General features: G+C 39.2%; 1 protein-coding gene across 4 annotated transcripts; it reads right to left on the reverse strand.

The window, feature by feature from the left end:
• Positions 1-1,217: 1,217 nt before the first annotated feature.
• col21a1 (collagen, type XXI, alpha 1) lies at positions 1,218-24,929 on the reverse strand. 4 transcript variants are annotated; one of them, XM_040138369.1, is made up of 29 exons: positions 24,808-24,929; positions 19,506-19,526; positions 18,743-19,303; positions 18,370-18,535; positions 18,059-18,287; positions 16,864-17,037; positions 15,721-15,798; positions 14,806-14,889; positions 13,345-13,407; positions 12,841-12,894; positions 12,695-12,748; positions 12,531-12,584; positions 9,863-9,916; positions 9,708-9,761; positions 9,572-9,625; positions 9,130-9,183; positions 7,388-7,432; positions 7,138-7,191; positions 6,988-7,041; positions 6,019-6,072; positions 5,728-5,799; positions 5,184-5,219; positions 4,498-4,542; positions 3,375-3,407; positions 3,138-3,284; positions 2,928-2,982; positions 2,648-2,839; positions 2,491-2,568; positions 1,218-2,313 (listed from the first exon to the last, which is right to left on the reverse strand). In XM_040138369.1, exons 1-29 carry the CDS (start codon positions 24,851-24,853, stop codon positions 2,126-2,128), a joined length of 2,853 nt encoding a protein of 950 aa, XP_039994303.1. In that variant the 5' UTR covers positions 24,854-24,929; the 3' UTR covers positions 1,218-2,125. The 4 variants fall into 4 exon arrangements, with proteins under 4 accessions (XP_039994303.1, XP_039994302.1, XP_039994301.1 ...); XM_040138368.1 differs by having other exon boundaries at positions 16,864-17,034; positions 19,506-19,633; positions 24,808-24,916; XM_040138367.1 differs by having other exon boundaries at positions 19,506-19,633; positions 24,808-24,916.
• Positions 24,930-26,118: the final 1,189 nt, after the last annotated feature.

A 26,118-nucleotide genomic window follows, 5' to 3' on the forward strand; every position in this document is an offset into this window, starting at 1 on the left:
TTGCCCTCTGAGTCCATCCCACATTCAACTTTTGTTTTTTTTGCATCCACCTCTAGCGGCCGCAATAAAACTTCAGCCCAGTCCCATGATGAATGTGGCGGCTCGGGAGTGTAAAAGGAGACACTTGAAATCCGAGGAGCCCGTCTTAACGAGTGAAGGAACAATGACAGAGCCTTTTAATCACCTCAAGTCATTGAAGTCCGCGCGTTTTTAGGAGGGCGCTCTACTGTACGGGCTCATACACGACCCACTGGGATGCTGTGAAAATATATATTTTTGTTAAATACACCAACAACCAAGGAGGCCGGCCTGTAGTGTGCTTCACCTAAAGGGACACTACAGTGCAATCCCAATTCTCATATAGGAACAGATGAGGGAAGAGATAAAAAAAATTTAAAAAATACCACAAAGATTGATAAGGACACTGAAAATTCAGTATTAGGAATCACAGACCCACTGCATGTCTCTATATTCTACGGCGATTTCCATCTTCATGATTATATAGATTCCCCCTAAAGAGCGAAAACTTACTTTGAGTATAGAAAAGTCACTTCAAGCCAAAGGGCCTTTACGCAGAAAGCTCCATTCTCAGAGGAGCCCTGAGTAAACAGTATGTTGAAGTACGTGTGCCGGGATAATTAAAAACATAAATAGTCAGAGGTTTCCATGTGATGAGTGGCTGCTGTCCAAAATGAAAAAAAAGGAAGCTTTTACTTAGGGCGAAGTGACTGCCGGACACGCCGTGTATTGCCATGTAGCGACATCTAGTGTACAGCGCCGTAACACTTCAATTGTTATTTCTGCAGTCGCCCTCTTGCTCTCTCACACACGGACGCACACAGACACACACCGCCTACAGGGGCTTTCAGCACATGTATCCAAGTTTCCTATTGCTGTGTCCTTAGTGGAAGACCCAGGTGATGATCCCTCTCTCTCCCTCTCCCTCTCTCTCTCTCTCCTTATTTTTTTTTTTGTTCCATAGCTATGATGACACCTCATCCTTTTTGATGCTGCAGTCAAAATGGAAACATCTCACAGCGCACACCGCACCCAGACTTTCCAGGAGACAGATGAGATGGATGATGTGATGGCGTCCTGAAATAAACCTGGAACTTAAAGGCAAAGGCACTGGACAAACTAAGTTCAAAAATCATTAAGATATTTTAATTCCAGTTAAAAAAAAAAAAAAAAAAGAAAGATTCATACAAAAGTCACACAAACTAAAATTACAAGAAAAAAAATGACAAGATATGTCACTGCTGAAATACACAGTCATGACTCTTTTATAAATAACAATAAAATACCTGCTACAGTAATGAAAGGTAAGCCTGTGGAACGTAAATTACATAAAATTTCAAACTCAAATGTCAGCATGTTCTTAGATGGTGGGACACCAAACATTTTTCTTCGTAAGTGGAATAAAATGACATGTGAACGAACTGGTAATGTAATGGGGGGAAAGTATTGATTTATCTTCGATGATACAAAATTAGCTGTTGTAAGAGGTTTTCATGACAAGTGAAGTGCTTAACAGTCAAACTGGATGCTTTTGGAACACAAGCTTACAGCAGCTACAGGAAATCAAACTCAGCTATGTGCTGAAACATGCCAATTTCTGACATAATGTACGGTGAAATTACTGAACATGAGAATGTATAGATTATAAAAGTTTTGAGTTGTTTTTTAAATTTTTTTTTTATGTAACATATAGCACCGACTCAATGTGTTGTGGAAATTTAGACAGCGATAAATAATGAAGCAACACCAGGGGGCAATATGGGAAAATGTACCAGCCATACTGCCCAGAGGGAGACCCAGACATAGATTTGGTACATGAGTTCAAGATGCTAAGATGAGATGTATTAAATGGAGCCAACTATTAATTCTCTTAACGCCATTAAAAAACCTCAAAGCATGTTCAAAGACATCTAAATAATAATACAAAATACCAATAGATAAAATATGATAGGATCTAGTTCTGTTGACTGTCTGAGATCACATAAAAGGTGTTAGAAGAGGTCCGTTCTGTTTCCAAGACAGAGAGAAACTGTAAAGGTGAGATCTTCCTGAGAATGGCTGTTCCACATCATATCTAGACTGGTGCCTGCGGTGGCGCCGGGTTACGTCAATAGTTTGGCCCTTTGCTGTAAGGATCCCGCCTCATCATGCTACCATAGCACATGGATGGATCACACAGCCCAGGCTGGCCAGGGATGCCAGGATTACCACTTTTACCCTCTGCTCCATTAACACCAGGGGGTCCAGGCTTACCTGGAGGACCTGGCTTACTGTACCCCTGGGGACCCATTGGACCTGTGGAGATGAAAATACTAAGGCTTGATCAGTTCAAAGGAACAGTACACAGTAATGACAGGTGACATTAAATGTCAGAATTTTGTACCTCATTAGCTTCCACATGGTTTTCTGTAAATAAATTGAATGATAAATTCGAATGATTAGTGAAACTGAATAATTAATCCCATTACTTACCTGGAGGCCCAGGTGGCCCTTGGTTTCCAACCATGGTTCGACCAGCATCCCCCTTCTCACCCTTGAAACCTGGATCTCCTGCAAGCACAAGTGTTCTTGGTAGAGCATCCCACACAATAGATTTAACAACATACTGTTGACTAGATGCTGGTTTTACCTTTGAGCCCGTTAATACCAGGGTGCCCTGGCAGACCCGGGTGGCCTGGCTGTCCCCTGGAACCACTAAGTCCAGGAAGACCCCTGAGTCCTTTGGGCCCAGCTGGACCTGGAGGACCAGGATGTCCAGGCCGGCTTTGGCATCTAGTGCAGCTACTCTGCTGGTTGCTCAGCAACAATGAAGGCAGCTCAGCTAGGGTGATTGACAAGGAGAAGATTTTAGATGTGTGTGATGAAAACACACACAAACACATCATTTCTCAGTCTCTAACAATACTCACTCCGAATAATGTCTCTGCAGATTTGCCGAATGTGATTGTCTGACATTTCACTTGTCTGTAATAAAGTAATGGATCATATGGATCTCCAATTAATGTCAGTTCAATTTTGTCAGTCAATCTCAGACATAACATCATGATTAAAAAAAAAAAAACCAAACAAAAAAAACATTATCAACAATAAATTGTTAACACAATGTGTATCACACATACAGATCTTCCTTCAGGTCCAGGTGGGCCGGGTGGACCAGTGTTCCCCTGCAGTCCTCGGGGGCCAGTTGGGCCTGACTGACCCGGCTGTCCAGGCCGTCCCACTTGACCGTCTTGACCTCTCTGCCCTGGATCCCCTGTTGTCCCTTTCTGGCAAAAATACAAGCCCAGCGTTAGCGATGCATATGAAAATTCAGGTTGGATGGAGGAATAGTAATTCATGTATTCATCTTAACATACCTCTCCTTTTAGTCCTGTTGGACCAGTGGAGCCCTGTCAATCAAAGTCAGGGTAGGTCATTAAAACTACAGTGGGAAGCACTGAAAAAGCAATCCAACAACGATCCTCAAAATGTGTTGTTTTAATGATGATCTGCATTTAGATTTTTATTAAAAAGCACAATGACAGGCATTCATGATATCGAAATAATAGAAATATTAGGTGCAAATATTGTACAATTTGTTACGAGTCAGAATTATGACTGCTGAGTAATGACCAGCTGAAGTCATCATTTTGCTGTAGCACCACCTACAGGCTAAAGAGCGCCATATTTCTGCAGGATCACTTGGGATATGGGACCATGTCGTCTAAATTTGGTCACAGTTGCACAGTGTGTTCAAGAATGATGGGAATTTAGGTCGAACAGGCCATGCCTCTAATAACTTGCCAGCATATTATAGGAGTGTATAGATGTATGTATGATCCAATATGAAAATGTACCAAATTGGGTTAAGACAGGGTGAAAATAATTTTGCATCTAAAATGGAAGAAAATCAACTTATAGGTCATAGAAAGTGGGTTTGACCTTTATGGATAGATTACATATGAACTGGACCAAGGAATTCAGGAAAACAAGATTTTTTCTTCTAAACTTCATAGCTCACAAGTTTTAAGTGAAAAATGTATTTTTTTAAAAGTGCTTTACAAATGGCCACAGGGCGGCACTATCGACTCTCAGGACTCTTAACAACTATTTCTTCCCTGGCCCATGACTAACTTTTCCAACAAATTCCATTGTTTACCAATTATTAGATACACTGCTATTGAACAGACAAATAGACAGATAACAAACTTGGTGGAGGTACTGCACATACTGTTTAATGAATACATTGCCCAAGTTCTGTTTAATGTCACTACTTCACTCAGTACTTCAGACCATGAGACACCATCTTTCAAAATTAATTTCTGACTCTCTTCTTATCATAAGCTAGAAGCCTGCACATCATGAAAGAAAAGCAGAAATATTTGACTAAAAGAAATATCTTTGTAGGCTTTGTTTTTTTGCATCCTAACTGGTTTCCTTATTAGTGTTCATGTTTCATAAGTTGCCATCATACAACAAAGCTGATCAAAAGAAACTCACGTGATCCCCTGGCCGACCATTCTCTCCTTTTTCACCTTTCAGTCCCTGGTGAGAAAATCATTGGATAACCGTCGCAAAAGAAAATGAAACGTGTTTTTCACGCAACAGTCTATTCTGAATGTGCAGCATATAGAGCTGTAGATAGTACTGAAGGTCAAAACATGATCATTGATGTATATTTATCGTAGTATTTATGGGTGTTAATGTGGTTTAAATGCAGCACATTAACACCCATTAGATTTGATTACATTAATATGACTGCATGTCCTCTTTGCATTCCAGCGTTGATTTTGTCCTCATGAAAAAAAATTATCCAATGCAGCATAATGGAGAAACCTTGACGGAAGTCAGTGGAACAGCAAATGTCCAGTTATACTTCCAAGAGACCAAATACAGCTGACGCATTACTGTTTTCCAAACCCAAAAATTATTTGATTTTAAGTTCCACACTGTGAATTTAACAGACCAGTGGTAACGACTTCTTCAGGACCAAAATTTGTCTCAATCCAACACTCGATGGTGATAAGTGACACTTATGTTTATTTAAAGCTGCAGATGTGCTCTAAACCTCTCAATATGTATTATTACTGAAGATTAGCATTACAGACGTCAATAAGATCATTGCACGATCTGCTTGTGTGACTAATTTAGGGTTAATGGCAGCGTCATTTTGTCTTGAGTCTTACCATCTCTCCTCTTTCACCTTGATTTCCCCTTTGTCCCTGGAAAAAACATAAAGACATTGTTTATAATTTTATATATGTTTTGCAGCAGAAAATCAACCACCAGTTCCAAATGATTAATAGAAAAAATATATTGTCAGAATACATCCTTATACTTTATATCACAGTGAAGACTTCTCACATCTGGCTTATTTAAACATCTTTTGTACAAATGTCCAAAAATAACATATGGTAACGAAATTGCCTAGACAAACTACTACAGTTCTTGCCTAAAAAAGCGATTTTGATATATTTCAGCTGCTGATATTGAAGTTGTCTCATTATTAAAAATTGACTTTCTGGCAAAAGTAACGTTTATAACTAAATATCAGTGAAAATGCTTCATATTTTCTGTTTGACCAGACTGGGTTAACCCTGACCAGCAAATGAAAAACAAATTATGAATCTTCATTAGCACAAATCATATATCTGAAAAGACTTCCATTGGATGAAAGGTGGAGAGGAAGGGTCACAACACTGGCAGGAAAAAAAATCACAGCAGAAATACCTTGCTGCCCTTCAGGCCTGGCATGCCCGCGTAGCCCGGCTGACCTGCTCTTCCTGGTTCCCCTGCACGCCCCTTTAAAAGCAATTATTTAAACACCATTCATTCAGAACAAGAGCACAGATTATGTTTATACTGTTGGACGTAAAACTTTCAAAAATATTTTGTTACATTGTGGATAAATACATTTTTATTTATTCACTCACAGCATTATTGATTCAATACATTCTTACAGTGTTTTAAGTCTGAGACAAAGCCAACTGGTTCATATTAGATATTTAAATGGAAACATACCACAGGCCCTGGTGTTCCTTGTACACCTGGACTTCCACTTTCACCCTTATTTCCCTTGATTAAGAAATAAAACATGTCCTATGTTACAGAAAACATACAGTGAAATAATATCCAATCTACATCAAATCACTGACTGCAGTGCTGTTGATATTTTCACTGTTAACATAATTCATTTACTCGTTGATGCATGCAGTAAGTTAAGAATTTCAGGAATTTTTGGGATATTGCAGCTTGATGTTTAATTGTGTTTAGTCAAATGTGTTCTTTTCCAGTTGAACAAACCTCAAGCTCAACCATAAAATCAAAGTATTGCCTGCCCGTCCATAAACGAAGTTTTCGCTTTTGTGCCATTTACCGATACGCATTGGCTTGTTAAAGGCAGATCAGCTAATGAAAAGTGATTATGAAACAAAACTCCAAGACCAGACAAACCCAGAGTGTTTATGTTTCCAATAAACTTCCACTGACGAAAGCAGTAGGACTGGATCATCGATTGATTTAGCGCTGCCGGTGTGGCCAAGAGATCCTTACTTGTGATGAAGTGTATTGAAGAAAAACAGGGACCAAACAAAACATGTAATGCTGCTGTTTTGGGAATCTAATGTCATACATTAGATTTAAGTTGACTCTAAGCACAGTGTAGTGCAGTTAACCAGCTGCCAACAGCTGGTTAACTGTACTACTAAATCATAACAAGGCTCAGCCTGCAGCTTGTGTAGATTGAGCTGCAGCATTGACTTTTCTGGGTCACAGTTCGAGTCAGTGCACTCACAGCCCCAGGGATGTAGAGAGGGATAAATTCCCATTATATTTAGTGAACAGTTGATCCTTTTTAAATCTTTTTGATGCCTGTTGGTAAGATGAAAGTCAGTTATTATTTCTGCTGGCTTCACTGTAGCTTTGCATCACTAACAATACAGCAGTCTGAAGAAGCAAAAAGGGGATCTTTTAATAGGCACAAATGATTACCTTGGGTCCAGTTGGTCCTTTTAAACCAGGTACACCTGGTAAACCCATCTCGCCCTGCAGGAGAGTGTTTCGGTAACTCTTCAGATTCAATATTAACACTTTGGTTTGCACTGAATTTATGCACAAACAGTTCAACAGCTGTCAACTTACAGGCAGTCCAGTCAATCCTTTGAAGCCCTTTGGTCCAGTCGAACCAGCTTCCCCCTTAAGTGAGAATCAAATCAGTCTACTGTTATCACAAAACTCTTGGGTGACACTTATAATCATGATCAGTGTGGTGGCTGCCCAGTTGAAACACATTCTTCCTAAAACAGATTTGCCAGAGCACCAAATCTTTTCTAGGAACTCATCGGAAATTACTGATTCAGTTTCTTTTGCACATCTGTTTGGAACTTATTACCTTTTGTCCATCCAAGCCAGCAGTTCCTGGCAATCCGGGTATACCCTGGGAACAAGAAAACAGATAATACTGTAATGCAGATCAGTATATTAGAATATAAGAAAACGACATGGATGGATATGTTTGTAATGTTTCTTTTTGTATATTAATCCAGTCCAGGGTAATGTCTCCATATTTTAAAGATGCTCTACTATGCACTAGTATTATTTGCTTCTTGAGGTTTACAATATTCAACAGATATAACATTTTTAAACTGCCTATGTTTTCATATTCAGTGTATCTAAACAGATACTAAAAACAGCATGGACGTCTACAGGCTCCAGTTTACTTAATTTCACAGTTCTGAAATAATTTCTTCATTTTGTCAGGAACAACTGAAGCCAGTTGCTCAATAAAAGCAACTGATTAAGCAGGTCATGGTGCAACACGAAGTCTGCCAAAATGCTACACCCCCTCATTTATATTTTGTAATATAACCACTCCATAAAAAGAATGTCGTGTTTCATTGCCCAGTCTAAACTGCATCACTTGGTGCACCAGTGGAGCACTGTCTAAACTTTAATTAGCATGTCAAACTGTATGATCCTTAGATGAACCATATGTGTTGCAAGTGGGCTGTGCTCGTGTTTTATTTGCTGATAAATGCAATAAGAAAAAAAGGATTTGTTATTGAAATTGTACTTGAGGAAAAGAATGACAGCAGATGCGGATTTATAAATAAATATTTTAATACATTGAAAGTTCATTCGGTTCAACACATGCAGCAACAGTATCCTGGAAAGCCTCTTTAGTTTTTTGTTTTAGTTATTTTCTTCTGAGATAAATGCTTGCAGATGCTTAGTGGTTGCCTTGCACAAAAGTTTGAGTAACATATGTGCATAGTGAATGGATTAGATATGCAGGCAGAGGAACAGAAATATAGATGGAGCTACCCAGACACTCAGACTCAACCTATGGGTGGAGAAATCTCTGTACTGGGGCCCACACTGAAGTGCTAATTTCGTCTTGTTTTAACTTGAGGAAGTACAGTACTAATCCCGTTTCCTTGGACACATCGCAAAGTCTTTTGTTCTGTTGAGGAAAAATGGCTCACAGCCTTGTGGAGTGACTGACTCATCTCTTGTAGACCCATCTCAAACTTTTGGAAGACACTCATAATCATGATCAGTGGCTGCCCAGTTGAAACACTTTCTTCCTACAACAGATTTGCAAGAGCAACACAGCATTCCCCCGACGAGTTACTTTTACTGCCTTAGATTATAGCCTGAGCCTGCTTGTTGCATAACAGGGTTATCCTGGGATGAACTACAGGGGAAATACCCCTAATTTTCCTGGATGTCAGGGGTACTCTCTGCACAGCTGACAATATTTTAACACACTGCTGTCTTGCTACGGTAAAAAATGTAATGCATCTGTTTAACAAGTCTGTTACTTACAGTATTATTTCATGTCAGCTACAATTTGTATAGCATTTGTCAGTGAAGAACTTTGCGAACTGTAATGTGAAATACCACACACATATAAAGATCCCCTTTGCTTGTTTCAACATGCTTTGTTGTTTGAACTTTAACACAGTATGACTGTCTCTTTCATATGTCATTCCTGCACAATTTGCATTGCAGTTTGTATCAAATCTTCAATTTCTAGGAGTCCAAGTAAAGATGTAGGACAATACTAACAGCACTAGCGACCAACAAAATACCAAACATGTGCACTGAATACTATCTGTGTTTATGACTCACAGGATGGCCTTGCCTTCCGTCAACACCAGGAATGCCACTGGCCCCAACTTCTCCCTTAATACATTGAACAAAAACATTATTAATACATTTCATTTTCATCCACGTTTCTAGGTATGAGCCTTTAAGTTGACACATACACATCACTGTCTAATACATTTTATAATTCACGTTGGATTTATTAAAAATGACATCTATTTAAACCATGAAGAGCACCTTTGATGTTTACTAAAATTGTCAAATGGGGGTTGGGAAAAGACAGAAGGGGACACCAGCATCATATGACTCTATTTCCATGGTTGCCAAACATCAGCAGCACAACTTTAGGAAACAGTAGGGTCTTTTGAGATTGTGCAGACTGAGCCAGTCTCATGCCTCTATAATTCCCCTAATCGCAGAATGAGTTTTGTAACGAAGCTTATTCCATACAGTCAAACAAACTGACCTTTTGACCAGTTCCCCCTGGATATCCATCCTTTCCATTTCTCCCAGGAAGGCCCTGAAATCAGAGGAAAGGATTTTACACAGAATTATAATGGCACAGGAGTTTTGGATTTGATTCTGAATTGTTTTATACATACAGGTTTTCCTGGATAACCAGGTGGCCCGGGAGGTCCTATACTCCCCTTTTCTCCCTGGAAATATCATGCCATCCAAGTTACAGTTGTTATATTTCCTTGTGTCATGTTCAGTGACAGAACTGTTTTTCAGCCTTAAGGATCATCTGCACGCTTACCACTTGGCCAGTTTTTCCTGGTAACCCTGGAGTTCCTGGGGATCCTATAGAGCCCTGAGAATTAAGAGATGTAAGTTATCATTAGATGTGGTCTAAGAATAGTTCCTGCTTTTTATCATCTTAGATGGTCTGACTTATCTGGACTTTCAGACAGTGATGAATCTGCCATCTCTCATTTGAAAGTATCGTAGCAAAACAATTAAAAAACTCCTCGTCAGCCAGATAAAGAGGCTCAAGTTATACAGTGTGGGACAAGAGCACTTCACAGACCCATTGTAACGTCTGCATAGTCACAAATATGCAGTCAGTGTTTGACATTAGTGAGCGATTGACGTGTTTCACTGCGTCATTCTAGCGTTTTAAAGAAGCATGATTTTGGAACAGGGAGGGACATTACATAATTTGTTTTCTCCAGTTTTTTCTCCAGCATTCAAAATTATGCTAATCAGCTGAAGAGGGAACAAATCATCGGTCAGTGTAAAAACAGATTACATATTTATTACTGGCTGGCTCAGGGACTTTTGTGAGAGAAATCATTTCTATTGTGGCCTCATTTGCAAAAATATTTTGTATATAAAAAGACATTATAGTCAATGAGTAGATACATTTCTTTCCTCCAGTTTAAGCTGAATTCAGTGTTTAGTCAACAGACAGGTCCCAGGAACACGTATTCATTGTTCCATTGGTATCAAAACATATATGAAAAATCTCTCCAGATGCGGCAGTCACAGCAATTCTGTTTGCTAGTGAGATTCCTTCCAAAACAAATGAACCATGGTGAAGGAATTCAGAGACTCAGGGTGCCACTGACTGGCAGTGCTGCAGCAGGGCAGTAAAGACCCAAACATGGAAGCCAACTGGTAGTGTTTGTGCTTTATTTGTCTTCATGCTGCATTGAGTTTTATTGTTTAGTTGGACTGTGTTCAAATGCTAAGCTGTGTGACAACATGGATCATAAAACTTGGATAGGTGCTAGCATAAGTAGTGTAAGCAGTCACTGGTGTGTTCTCACATTTCAGGTGTGCAGGAGAGCCTGCTTTCAGTAGGCGGTTGTGATTTGGACCTTTCACTAACAGGCGTGCTCGCTCCCCAAAGCCGGCCTGTGGGTTTCCAATTAGGAAAACCAACAATGTAGTTACAGTGTTATCGATCTACAGAGATCATTAGCATAGACTGGATGCCCACATAAGTAGCTATTAGGTGTTCCTTCTTAGGAGATGAATGACTGCGGTCATGAACATGTATTCACAGACTATGAATACAGAAACATAGCTAGTTTTTGGTGAAGTGGCTAACAGTCTTTCTTCCTTTAGTGTTCTTGAATTATGTACTTCTGACTTAATTTAGGAGACATCTCATGTTTCCGCTCTCTAGATCCTATGCCAAGAAAATGAGGGTACACCCTTTGGGGGTCTGACAATATGGGAACGAGTTTGAATGTTGTAGTTTGTACTTTGTAAGTTTGTATCCAAAGAAAATCTTATACTCTAAAAGAGGATTCCCTCTAACTTCAATAGAATTATTCAGGTTGTTTTTGGATTTTGGTTCTGACACATTTCAGCTCACAGGTGCTTTGTCCTTGTGGCTAATATGCCATTGCTGTCTTTGACACTGTTATCCAGGTGAGGCACCAATTACTGTGGTTGCTACCTCAGATAGAAGGTTTTCTTATCTTTCTAGGTTTTCCTACGTATTTCTTACAATCTTGATTCTTTGGCTTTGTTTTCCTGTCATCTACTGCTTTTATTTATCGCAGTGGTCTGCATAAATCATCACCCCAGCCTTGAATGTGAAAGACCTTTAGCTGTCAGGTTTTTATCTGGTGAAAGAAGATTATTCCACATTTTACTAGGATCTGTTTATACATATATCTTCTCCCAAACAGAACGAATATTGGAGCAGGTGATGTGCACTGCAGCCAGGTTGGTCTCACTGGATTACAAAGTTTTATTTCTAACTGATGGCTTCCAGTTAGGGACATACAGTCCTCTCTGGCTTTCTGGGATCTCATGTTGCATTGATTTATATTATTGATTCACTTGACACTAACATTGATTCACATCTTCATATCTCTACCTCAGATCTTTCTGTATTTGGGAGGCTAAGGACGAGATGTATGCTAGGGGCAAAAAACAAGGCAGCAAGAGAAAAGAGATACACCTGTGGCTCCCGAAAAATAGCCAAAGAAAAAAAAAGGAGAACTGTTTGTGCTCACTAAGGAAATGGACAGAACAAAAGTCAGGAAATATGAACACATTTAAAAGTCTCTGATGGCCCTCATGCTCTCTCTGCAAAGTGCTCTTGTCCCACAGTATAGAAGTTGTATAATTTACTCTCCCAAGGGATCTGGCTTTATATTCATAACATATGGTTTCTAGAGTGATGGATGCAACAATGTTCAAGCTGATGTGTCTAGCAGGGATTTCCTGTTAATCCTATATTTGATCTCATAAAAAGAAGATTTACCGTACCTTGACAATTCAGTGTGTTTTGTACTTTTCAAATATCACTTTCTTTCAGCTTTGGTCAGTCAATACAATCAGCAGTTTGACTAATGCCTAACTTAAACAACAGCTCCTAGAGGATATTCTGTTGATGATAAAGATACGATACGGTATTACGGGGTAGACATTGTAGGTAGCATATTATGAGTACTGAATATCACTACCTGCTTTCCTGGTTGTCCAGGGAATCCTGGTATTCCAGGCATACCCCTCTCACCCTGAAATTACAGACTTGTATTAAAAAATTGGTCTCAAGTTGTCACATATTAGTGCTACGGCATGACAATGAAACCCAATGTGCCACAAGTATGCTTTTTGAACTTCCTACCGAAACACCGGGCCTCCCTTGCTCCCCTTTGTACCCGTCTGGCCCACGTGGCCCCTGGCAGAGGTAACAAAAGAAAACAACTTTAAATTTTTCTGTTCTTGATGCTGAATTTAATGTTAGAGTATAATAAGCGAAACTTTCATTACCTGTACTCCAGGTGGACCTGGCAGCCCTGAACTCCCTCTAACGCCAGGAATACCCTTAAATTTAACCAAAACAGGACAGGAGCAACACACACTTGGTTAAAAGTTTGAATCCCTTCAGCTTTGTGAACATTCTCTGAGTGACTCTAGGCTGCGGGGCAGATTCTTTCTCTGAGTTTCTGATCATGCTCCTGAACATGTGGTTCACTTTTGGTTGGTTTTCATCACACAAAATCACCACTGTGCTGCCACTATTGCTAGAATCAGATATGTTTTTTATTTACCCATTGGAAAAATAAGTAAATAGGCATATTTACTGCCATGTTTGAGTATTCTAATGCAGTCCTCACTACGTAGAATTAACAAGCAGATATTGTCACGGCCGAATTGGGTACATTAGCTCAAATGGGTGTAGCATTTTCTCAGATCCTGCTGTGGATGCTGCTGGGACAGTGTCATTGGCAGTTATGTACTGTATGATTGTATATTGAACTATGTAGTACTCACAGGCTTACCATCAGCACCAACAGGTCCAGGCTGACCAGGATACCCAGCGTTTCCTTGTTCTCCCTATAGAAAGTGGAATGCGGTAAATTAATTATGTGTAACTAAAAAGAACTGTAAATCCAATCCATTTAAAACTTCTCTGGAAACAATATGCTTTTTCAAGGTTAGAGTGTTGAATTAATTACCTCCGCCAAGGATGTTATATGATCACCCATGTCTGTTTCTTGGTTTGTACGTTTATTTTTCAACAGGATCACACAGAAAATATTGAATTGATTTGCAGTGACGTTGGTGGAGGGATGAGGCATGGGCCAGGGAAGAACCCATTAAATTGTTTGGCAGATCCAGATCATATCCTTTAAATTTGAAAATTTTCTCTGAAGTCTGGTGTATGTTGTTTGACATTGGCCTTGGCAGACTTGCATTTTCCAGTTTAAATATAAACCATCTAATGTTAGATGCTCTTGAGCACTACGTGGGGTTATAAGGAACATCTGTGAGCCAGCAACAGCCCCAGCATTTTGGATCAATTACTAAATGTAGTAAAAGAATTGCAGTGACCTTATAAATACAAACATGCCTGAAACCATCTAAGTTTTATTAACAAAGTGTTTTGTTGCGAAGGTAATATCTCTCTGAGGTCCTTGTGTAAAGGCTTTTATGACCAGGGCTGCTATTGTTTGGTCGATACCCTGCGATCAATAAAGACTGAGAAGTAGGATTTATTCCTTTGGTTGGGTAATTTTCCATTCTAACTGGTGTTTATCTTAAGCAGTGGTCTGGTTTGTTTTCAGAAAACAGTATAGTACGACAGGATCTTACAAGACTTACCATGACTCACTCACCATGGCACGCCTAAATTTGCCTGATGTAGAAAACAGGCTATTTGATGCATCCAAAATTCTTAAAACTGTACATTTTCAGCAGGTAATTGTGTATTTAAGAGATGTAAGTGCTAAAGCCTCCCACACAGCATGAAGGAAATCTGTGTTTACAGGCTGTAATGACTGTAGGTGGATTTGATCTGTTGGTTAGGTGCAGCCTCATGTGCTCATCACATACTTATCTGGCACAGAGAGCAGGATTTAGATCACGTGGTAATTCAGCACACATTTCCTCAAGGCTAAGCTATATGAAAGAGAGAGTGTGCTGCTCTCACTCCCAAACAGAAGCCATTTAGTCTCTTTGTCATTCCTGAGTTTAGACATAAACCAACATCGTTAAAGATTAAGTTATTTCTCTCTCATTTAATCTCAACCACCACTGTTTGAAGTAAATATTTAACCAGTTGTCTGAACACCAGGGTGTGCTGAAGCAGGAACACACTCTAATGTCTGATATCCAACTGTGTGAGGTTACTGTTTTGTGATGTGGTCTTCCGTGTGGCAATATTTTCTTATTCGATATATAAAACAACAACATGACACAAGACAAACAATGAGAGGAAAGAGATCAACTGACCTTCATTCCTGGAATTCCAGGGGGTCCAGGAGGACAAACACAAGGTTCTTGAGTGGGTTCGGTGTAATCAGGACTGTTGGAACACTGTAATGTAGAGGAATAACTAGACATTTTGTACAATTTTCATTATTATGAAAATGTTGTTGATTAGTTGACTGTCTGATTTTATGTCCTAAAATGTCATATGCGTGTGTATATATATGTATGTATGTATATACACTTTAGGAGCTGTGAAAAGAGCAACAATGACATTTTTAAAAAAAATGCCTTTTACATCATATATAACCTGCCTTCACTGTGTTGCGCTGAAATAGATAACTGAACTTGGAGATTCCATTGCAAATAAACCACTGTAAAGCATAAACACAGAGAGAGGAGGGAAGCGGTGGTGTTTGGCAAGCTTTTGTCATTTTAGGCTTCTCATCTTGTCTCATTTGATATTTATATCCAACAGCTTCAAGTTAAATACAGTAATTTGGCACTGGTTTTGTGATTATAGAAATTTCCAAGTCACCATAACAATGGGTCCTTGCTTCACAAACACAGTTAATGCCAGCAGACATTAAAAAAATATACTGAGTGCAGTTTGTCTGAAGCTGAGCCCTGGGCCCTCGTCCAACAAATTATTTTATTCATAAACAGATGTGACTGAAAATTAATATGCTGAGTTTACACCTTCTCTAGACAATAATACAATGCACTGTACTGGTGAAATATAAAGCATGAAGGCTACATTTCATGCCACACAATATGAGGTTTGGAGGTGACTGATGATGAAATGACTGGCTGTACCTTTCTGCCGTGTGTTTCAGAAGCATGTAGCTGGATAAGGTGTGAAGAAGGTGAGAATAAAGTTATCTTTGCTGCTTTTGGCCTGAAAAACAAGTGTGGAGCCCAGAAGACTCTTGTACTTACAACTCCAGGTATTTCACATGCAGTCTCTCGGTTATTCTGCTCAGGGTCACAGTAGATGCGAAGTTTCTGAATTTCGAACTAAATATAATTTTTTAAAAAAAAGAAGAACTTCTTGTTAAAAACATAACCTCCACTGCTGGAGACTCCAAACAAGCTAACAAAAAAAACAAACTGTAATATGGGGGTAATTTTGAAACATTTAATTCAGTTTTATCAGTACTTCGCCACTAATGGATTCAAATTGCTATTGTATAACTGTTAAAGGAAAGATAAGTGCCCTCACTGGGCACTGAGCAGCTACATGTTGCCAGACATCCCTGACTGGTTCTGCAGCAACGACAGCATTCTTCCAGTATTTGATATTTTGTTGATGTTGGTAGTAAAATGGCTCCAGTACATCAAGTGTTTCACTTCAGTTACCATGCGAGCAGAAACATAAACATCACATATTATTTATATTATTTCAAGCCTCGTCAAAACATTTGTGCAACTGCATGATTGAGGGCATAAATCAATCTAAAACAATATAGTTTACATTTTGTTAACAGTGGCTTGTATTAAGTTTGAAACACGATAACAATGTCTGGTCTGGTCTGATGGTTCTTACTAATGTAATGTTATTTATATTTGTATTGTGGTCAAATCAAGGTGTACTTTTAATGGTCCAGTTACAAAAATCTGTTTCCAGTTAGAAATTTGTTTGTCTACCTGATCCTTGTAACAGTGGGCCAGTACACACAATAACTTTTACATCATATGATGACAATTAGTGTAAATGGATGTATTGTGCAGAACTTGTTTTTTTTTCCTTTCCATAACATATCATGACATAAACACGTTATATGTTTGCACGGATGTATATATTTCAATGTTCAGCAAAGTTCACACTATATAGCCTTTTGCAGAGCTAATTACAATGCAGCACAATTATGATTTATTACAGTACAGCATTTTTGGCGCAAATGATGCCAACTGAGACAAACAAAGCAAAGATTAATAAGACCTTGGGGAGAAAAAGACAAATTTTTTCCAAGTTTTTTATTATCCACAGAGTTTAGCATGTCTCTTAAGAGGATTACTGTTGGATTACTTCTCTGGGAATGTATTTTATGAAAATAGGGTTGCTGATGGTGATAAACTTACTGGCACTGTTGTTTCTTTTCTGACGTATTTTCCAATTTGGGTTTTTCCGTTGATGAAGATGCCAACTGGGGGCTCCAAGGACAGAGTTTCTATTTCCAGGTCATCAACATAAAGAGTAACATCCTCCTCAGTGACCAGCAGCCGCAGCTGGTGCCATTTCTCATCAAACAGCTTCTTTTGTCATTGAAAAAGAATAGGAAAAAGTAGTCATTAATACAATGGCACATCCTGGAAGTGTTCTAATAAAAGCATTAAAGAACAAATAGTAAGACAGAAAACATTAATGGAAAAGGGTGTGTAAGTTTTTGAATAAAATACAATGCAGATCCGTCCAACAAAGTTCAATTATATGGTAGTTTTACCTTTTCAAGGGCAGGGACATACTGTAATTTGTTAACCATACAGATGTACAGTAGCCTTTGCTTTTGCAAAGGTTAAATAGACTTTGGAAGCTCTAAAGGCTCATACAAGCCATGAGAATGGGAGAATTAGGGTTTATTGGTGAAATAACAAGTGTTATTTGTGTCTGAAATGAAATGCTTAAACCTTGGAGGTGCGTTGATTTTAAACAGTTTCTGCCAGAATTATATTATATAAAATAATAAAAAGAGGAAGGTAGAAACAGGCAACTGTTTTACCCCAATGTGGGCAGCTTGTCTGCTGAAATGTACATTAATTACCTGTATCATACAGTATGAATGTGCTTTCACTTCGACAAGTTACAAGCATTCATACTGAGACTTTACAGCATAATTGTGTCAATCAGACCGTTAAAGGTGTATTCCAGCAATTTAGTATTGACTCACAAGATATCGTAGCTTTTATTTTCTGGTACAATATGAGTTAAACTGTCCAAAATGTTGGATCCTACATTTCCCATAATGCATCTGTAGTGTGTCTTTGTTTGAACCTTTCTGTCTGGTAATCACCCACATCTTTCAAACTCCACGCTCCCAATTTGTAAAGCAGACTTCCTGTAAAAAATGTGTATTCTCCGAGCCCCAGTGTAGAAAAAAGCCCTGATGACTCTCAGGGTTATTTTCTCAGGGTTGACAAAACTCCTGCAGAGCCACATTATAAACATGTTTTGGCAGGCTGTGTAGTAGTACCTGTGATACGTAAACTAACCTTCAGGTGCAAAATATATTTCCCCTTTAAGAGTATTTCAAAGGGACAATACACAGTGTTACGTTACCGTTGTTGTCTGTTGTGAAAATGTAACCGTTTGCGTTCCACTGGGTGCTTTACTGGATGTGGTGAACATGACGGTGCGGTCCAGTCCATTTAGAGTCACTGCCATCTGCGGTTTCCCATCACGTGTCTGTATTCTCCACAGGTCCCACTCCTCAACAGTCACAGATCCTTTATACCTCAGAGTGGCCACGAAAACATACGATGGTGGCAGGCCATCAGGGAAAAGGTTCCTGATTGACCAAATAAAAAGTCAGTCAACTTTAAATACACCGACGATGATGATGATGACAAGTATAAAAGCACGATAATTACCGTGTAGCTTCACTCAAGTCAACACGAGGCGTGACTTCATAGGCCTTAGTGCCGGAAAATGACCCTTGTGTCTTCTTTGTTTTTTTGGCCAAATTTAAATGTAACAGAATATCAAAGCCCTTCTCATCACGGGAATCTACAGGAATTCTTGCCGGGCAAACAGTCTCTGCAACAGAAAACACAATGAAATACACAAACATAGGGACAAAAAGAGGAATAGATAAAATCATGGGAACAATAAGAATTATGCTGACAAATGGAGTAGTCTGAGCTGAAGTAATACCACTGATACTGTCATGAAAATGATATTTGATATCATGATATTTGAGCAGAAAAACACTTTAGCTCCAGACACTGATCAGCAGCTGCTTACCTTCGCATAGTTTCTGTCGTATGACCTGTATGATCCTGGAAATAGCTTTGTAGTCCTCGACAGAGAAGACGTAAGTTGTAAATGGCTGGTTTGCAATGTCCTTCAACTCGGCCTCTTCTGTCTCTGACCCGACACCAATTGCAAACAGAATTACTCCTTTTTTCCTTGCTTCTGCTGCTGCTTTCAAAACTTCATCTTGAGACTTCCCATCTGTGAGGACAACAGCAATTCTGGAAATGCCTTGTTGGCCACGCTCCGAGAGGCCAAACAATTTGTCTGTAGCGAACTTAATGGCTGTGCCTGTCCTTGTGTTCCCCCCCATGTACTCAATGGACTCCATCGCTTTGATGAGGTCATTGGTGGAGGAGTACTTCCCCAGAGGTATTTCTAAAACGGGGTCATCGCTGTACTGGACGACTCCAACCTGGGTAAACTTCTGTCCAATGTTGAAGCTTGTTGTTATATTGACAAGCCATCGCTTAACTATTTCAAAATTGACATCCTCAACACTCCACGAGCCATCTAGAATAAAGACCAAATCACATGGTGCGGTCCTACAACCTGAAGCAGACCGAAAAAAAAACATTTAGCAGCGTATGATAATGGTTTCGATAAATTACATTTAAGTTGGTGGAATACATTAATTAAAATGCATTTACAGTACATGAAATCACCTTTGCCAGTTGTATGCATTTGACAGTTTTTAATGAATTGACAACAAGCGTAACAAAGTGTGAGAAAATGAAGACAGAAGCACTCTTACTTCTTATGTCTTCATCTTGAGCTGCGCTAAACAAATGGAGAAGCATGAAGCACAGGCATCTTAAGACACAATGCATGGATGTCGCTTTGTAACCCATTATGCAGTAGTACCAAGTTCCAATTGTGCACCTACAGGGAAAGGGAAAAACATGCTTTGTATTGCAGGGAAAAAGAAAAGGACAATGCAAGCATTTGTGATGTGTGGTCCCTGATTTATTTTTGCCTAGACAGAATTAATGTATTGAACCACTTTTTTTCCATTTTCGAGATGGTTTGTTGCCATTTATTTTGGCTCATCTCGTCTCCATAGACTTTAAGGCCAAATGGCTATGTTGCCAGGCTCTGGAAAATATGAATTAAATCTAACAGTAAATGAATCAAGCATTGTATACGCATGCAAATTAGCAGCATTTGTGCATTGAGGTCATGTTTTCTCTCTGGATAATGCGCCAAAGGTGACCCTGAGTGTTAGATGAGGGTGATCTGATAAAGCTCCACATGAATATGTATGACTCAAGCGTGACAGCAGGAAGTCCATGCATACATTTACCCTGTAAGCATTTGAGATGAATCATTTTCAGACATTTTTTACAGTTACTATTTTTTGGGTTTTTTTTGGTTTTGTGACTCAACAGTTCATATCATGCTTGATGCATTTAATATTGATCCCTTTTTTGAAGAAATAATGGATAAAGATACAAAACAATAATCTGAGAAGAACAAAATTGTTTCACTACTTATGGTTTTATCAACTGCCCCAACAACGATTGTGTGTTTCTTTTCATAAAACTGTATTATTTGATTTTTTTGGCAACTTGGGGGCAGTGCAACAACACTGACACATTATCAACCTGTAAAGTTGATATGGCAAATGTATTATTAAACAGTTCCTTATTTACACATCCAGCCGGCTACATAAGAATTCATTTGGAGTCACATGATTTTCCACTTGTTGAATGTTAGTCCAATATTTACTTTCATTTTATCTCTGTTTCTGGTCACCACCAATGCCTGGGGAAAATATTTGGATCTTAAGTTGCACTATGTTCAACAGGTAGTCACTAACTTTCTCTATCTTCAACTGAAACAATGAGCTGAAAGACGCTAAAAAACTCTGTAGAGCTGAGGGGAACTGCAGGGTCAGGTGATCATTAGCATAATGTGACATTACGCAGAGTTATTAGATTAAAATTTATTTATAAAAATACTGATTAAAGTGGCTTTAAACTCCAAGTTAAATGCTTCTTACTTACTTGCGGGGGCTTGTGATTTTGACATTTTTCCAGTATAGGCATCAGCCACACTTAATGGTACACTCAATTCATGTTGTCTTTCTTATAGTATTAAACCACAAAAGGAAACCATACAGGGCACCATACTATGTTGATGACCCTTAAAGAGGCTCTCAAGTGCAAATCCTATTAGCCCCTGTTTGCTTTTTCCTGAGTTATATTCACTTCTCACCTCCCGCTGCTCCCACACACATGGCTACACACAAATCCCTTAATTCGCTTGCTAACCACTAATTTATCCCAAAACTCTGCATCCATCCCCCATGTGGCACAATCTGTTTTTCCAATCCGGCTACACAGCCTCGAACCACCTCAGTGTACCTAAGCATTTTCCTTTCAGGCCTCATCTACCACATCTACACATGGCACTATCAGCTTTACTAAGTAAACAATTCGCTGAACCCCTGACCACAACTGCCCTTAAACCAGTGCTCACTGTTTCCTGTGTGATTATCAGCTGTTTCCTCAAATCTGCTGACATTTCCCACCAGAAGTGTCATTTTTGGAGTAAGATTATTTTACAGCCCTGGCAAAGTGTTTCAAAACGTTGGCATGTCTGAACACATTGGAAAGTGACATTTTGGGAAGAAGTTAGCTAAACAATTTGCACATATGATTCATCTCTTGTGGTTTGCTGCCATTTTTTACCAGTTATCCACAGTGCCAGCTCTACTAAAACAGTCTCGCTTGTGCTGATGCTCTGCCCTACAACCATTCTGTTTTTTACCTGACTGACTGACTCAATCCGTAATGCTTCCGCTGTTTTCCAAAGGCTCCCCACTCTACACCCGTGCACCATCAACCTTGATGCATTGCTGAGTGCTGAATAAACTGAATAAAATTGAAATACTTCACCTACACTCCAGAGACTCAAAACAAAGATTCCCAAATCCCAATATAACCTCTATGTTATGTGACAGTCAGATTAAATGATGGTATTCTGAAGCCCCTCGTGTAAAATATCTAGTTATGGCAACCTGACCTATCCTAACAACAATTTCTTTGTTGTTAGGATAGGTCAGGTCATTTGACAAAGCACTCAATAATAACCCATGTGAGCGCTTTCCAGATCTGGCATCTCCATCAGTAGAAAAATTCACTTTTCAGAATTTAGCCGCTGAAACGACTTGATTAATGTTACCAACAGTCAATTGTGGTCTCTTAACCATGACCACAATTGACTGTTGGTAAGAGACAGGATGCAAACTGGTCTCTGATGCTGTCTCTGATGCTGTCGCTCCAGTGACAGCATCAGAGGCCTTGTTCATCCCACCATCCACACTGATGAACATTTCAACAAACAACATACATCATATTTCTGTGAAAGCTGGTACAGATATCCATGTTGTACCAAACAATGTATCTCAGTGACTTTGGTGATACCCTGACTTTTTCCTGTAGTGCCATCATGAGGTCAAAATTTCAATTTGTCCATGGATTGCGTGATTTAACGCAAATGTTCGTATAGTAATAAGCCAAACTGAGATGGTGATCATGGTAAACATTATACCTGCTAAAAATGAGCGTGTCAACATTGTCATTGTCAGCACGTTACCATTTAACTCAAAGCAGCCTCGCAGAGCTGCTATATGGCTGTAGACTCTTAGTCCCGTTCGCATAATCACAGGAGGATAATGTCTTTTTCTGGTGAGAACAATCTTGGATATCCAGTGCTGTTCTAAATGTTAAAAGTTTTTCCTTTAACGTCAATTAATGTCAAATACAAAACAATGCTACATACGCGCTAATTACTGTTTCTTGAAAGTTTATCTTGGTAACAGCTGAACACTAATATCACTGCATGTGCTGCAGACAACATGCAGCATTATAGTGGAGGATAATGATGGTTATATTTATGCTCATGGATTGAGAGATGAAAAGGGACATTGAGAACCAGGTAAGACAATGAAAAGAGTTGTATTTACATGTGCAGCTAGACAGTTGCATGACAGCAGACATTTGATTGTATGTAATTTCTGTTGCTGCTCTATTCAATTATCTTATACAGTAGTTTCCCGCACATGTAAGAAAGAAACTGCTGACACCCTAAAAGGAAGCAGCTGCAAATGAAGAACAGATATGCTGCATACAGTATAAGAAACAAGACTTGTGGAAGGAATTTGATAGAAAGGAACTGACCATACACTGTATTCATAGCTGTTTCTGATTGTGACACGTGATGGTCAACAAAACAGTGGCCAGGATGTAACCTTTGGCCTCCCAAATGCTTCTATTCCTATGCAGCCAAATAGGGGTCACACTCTTGAACATGACTGCATTTTTCCACTGTGTAAACTCAGTTTTGAAGTAACACAGCTGAAGGAGGCGTTAAACTGCAAGCCGTTTTCCTCAGAATTTTTCCCCACTAGAGAGCTTGAGGAGGCTGTTGGAAAACACCCTCACTTGCAGCATCCAGCCAGAAAGACTTTCCCGTCGACTGACTTTCCCCAAACTGAGTATTTCTACACCTCTGCTCGAGCCAAATGGAATTCATTTACACCATCAGACAGCGAAAATCCGGCTGTGGACAGTGACCAAACACATGTAGTCATAATGAAGGGAGGCAACCTTCATCCAGGAATAAAAACGCAAAATTACGTGTGCTGTGTTATAATGCTTATAGTTGGAATGCATGCATAATGCAACAGAATTAACAGGTGCACTTGTTTTGTAGGTTAGTACCAGACCCCAGTGATCCCTGATGTTATTGGAGCAGCACAGACACTTTGTACAGTTCCAGGTTTTGGTTATGGTGATGGAATAGCAGAACTGTAACGCTGGTATGTAGAATATTTATCTATACAAATGTATTGTAAAAATAACTAAAACATGACAGTTACTCTGGGTTGAGTGATGTTTGTTGCAGTACTCTGCAGACTTAATATGTTTTATGTGAGACTTAGTTTAGTAGCAGTTTAGTTCCAGCTGGATGTGCTGCTCTGGAAGCTGCTGAACAAATGATTTCTCACATTTCACCAAAGAAGATTTTATGTTCAGGGTCAGCAACACTGAGTAAACACAGATTTTATCCACAGTATCAGACCAAAGATTTTGCACTTACCAAGTTAAACCATCTGAATTGTTGAGCTCTCTTCGTTTTGTGCCTATAATGTTTGTGCTTTTGTGTTTTTGTAATGCAACTTCAGGCTCTAGCTCCACTTGACCTGCTGAAGTTATAGTTATCTGTTGTAAATTTGGCAAAAGGAAGTTGTTCCATTCCCAAAACAACAACTGCTGTTCAGTGTGAAGCAGTTGCCACTATCAGGGGGATTTATTGCTGCCAAATTCTTCAAGCAGCAAGGGAAAGCCAAGCCCCAGCAGTATTCTGTAGAATTCTGTTCAGTTAACGCAAACATTAAATTATGTCTTGTTCACAGAGGTCTTATTGCTTTTCAGCCAACATTCTTTCGGATCCCTGATATTATCTTCTGTAGTCACAAAGATTATTGTTCTTCACATGCATGCGATTTTCACAACCTTAAACACTGTATGAGTACAATGCATGCAATGCTTTGGTGCCCCATCCAATACGCCTGCACAGATTCAAGAAATATGTGAGAAAAATCAATTTACAACAAGTGAAATGGCCAGGAAAAATCTTGATATGATTCCATTCATTCTCTGTGTGACAGTAGTACAAACCAGGGACTACTAACTGAGCTTAACCCCTCCAATATGCAACTGCTGCGGCACAGAGTGTAAGACACTAAAGTAAATGTTGACACAGTGGTAAACTGTTACAAATCTGAACAGTGTTTCCACATCGTAACACACGGCACACTGAAAAATAAATTATATCAACTAAAATCAGCCCAACAGGTTCACTTTAATGATAAAAAACAGCTTCCATAGAATGTTACACTCTGAAGTTAGCTGTCTGATAATTAACGAAATATGACATCTGTGTCCTTATGCATGACCCACACCTGCAAAATGCAACTCAGCATCTCTAAATTTCAGAAATACAGCATGATGCCTGAGAAAAATCACCCAAAGAAAGCAAAAAGTTACCGGTAAGCGTCCAAGCCCTTGTGTGAATCCCTGTTAATCCTCTCATTGAGAGCCAGTGATCAATACTGTTCACAGCCCTGGGTTAACAGAAACTGACTTTATGGGAGAAGTGCACATGTTTCTCTGCTGAATGAAAGCCTCCCCTTTCCAGCAGCTCTGTCTGTCTCCTGTGTTTCTGCCCCCCCCTCAAACACACACACACACACACACACGCACACACACACACACACACACACACACACACACACACAGACAAACACACACACTCCGGACTTTTACTGGCCTACAGCCACCCTCAATTACCATGAGTGGAAAGAGACGCAGATAAGGAGAGCATGAAATAGTGTAGCAGACAGCCCATCTCTGACTGTCCAAAAGGAAAATAATTGTAATGAGCACAGCTTCCTTCCAAGTGTTGAGGATTTGTATTGTGTGTAGGTTGCTAGGGGCATAATGAGAGAACATTGAGTTTTCTGGATGCACAACAAGCACAGATTTTACTATACTGCAACACATATACTATAATGTTCATGGTACCTTCAGCAGGACCTGAAGTGTTCAGCAATGCATTACACTGCTCTTCTGTCATTCCACTTCATCACCCAAATGGACAGCAGATTATGTTCTACAAGTCAGGAATGAACGAGGTGCGAAAAGCTACTGAAGTGCTTTTTCTGCACAAACAGCTGGAAGTGATTATAAATACAGAACTGGATCTGCTATCAGTAGAGCGGGCAGATCTCAGTTTGATCCACTCTAACAAGTTTTATCATGTTTGTACTCAGTGGCAGCCTGCTCTGCATCAGTGAACAAGAGCCCCAGTGTTTTCAGGCTCTCTTGAAGGCTCCAAAAAGCCAGATAGTGCACTGAACACAGCACTGTACAGCACTATTTTATTCAGTTAAAAATTAAAAGAAGGCTGTGTCGCTAACGACGTTGCAGTAAATAAGATTGTATAAGATAAGTCATTCAAAAGAATGCAAAAAGGAACTAATTTTGTCTAAGAGTCAAATGACAAAAAACTCAAACTTTCATTACATTAATTATTATACTTCCAATTGGTTATAAGCCTTATATAAGTCATCTTGAATCCTTGCTTGGACAACAAGTTTCAACTAATTAAAGTTTGAATTTATGATTTTTTTCATTATGTGAAATTTTCATTAAGCTTATAACCAGAAGTGGGAAGTACATTTACTCAAGTACTGTACTTAAATGTGATTTTGAGGTGCTTTTACTTTGTACTTTTAATGTTCTAACACTTTATACTTGTACTCCACTACATTTATCCAACAGATATAATACTACTAT

The sequence above is a fragment of the Xiphias gladius genome, chromosome 11, assembly GCF_016859285.1.
Source record: "Xiphias gladius isolate SHS-SW01 ecotype Sanya breed wild chromosome 11, ASM1685928v1, whole genome shotgun sequence".
NCBI classification, from domain to species: domain Eukaryota; kingdom Metazoa; phylum Chordata; class Actinopteri; order Istiophoriformes; family Xiphiidae; genus Xiphias; species Xiphias gladius.

What these genes read in the sequence shown, in the direction of transcription:
- col21a1 (XM_040138367.1), bottom strand. Translation starts at nt 19,602, where the DNA reads ATGGGTTACAAAGCGACATCCATGCATTGTGTCTTAAGATGCCTGTGC. An exon ending in CTGGACAACCAGGAAAGCAG is followed by an intron (nt 9,917 to 12,530) that starts GTAGTGATATTC and finishes CTTAATTCTCAG; the next exon opens with GGCTCTATAGGATCCCCAGG. An exon ending in CTGGACCTGAAGGAAGATCT is followed by an intron (nt 2,983 to 3,137) that starts GTATGTGTGATA and finishes ACTTTATTACAG; the next exon opens with ACAAGTGAAATGTCAGACAA.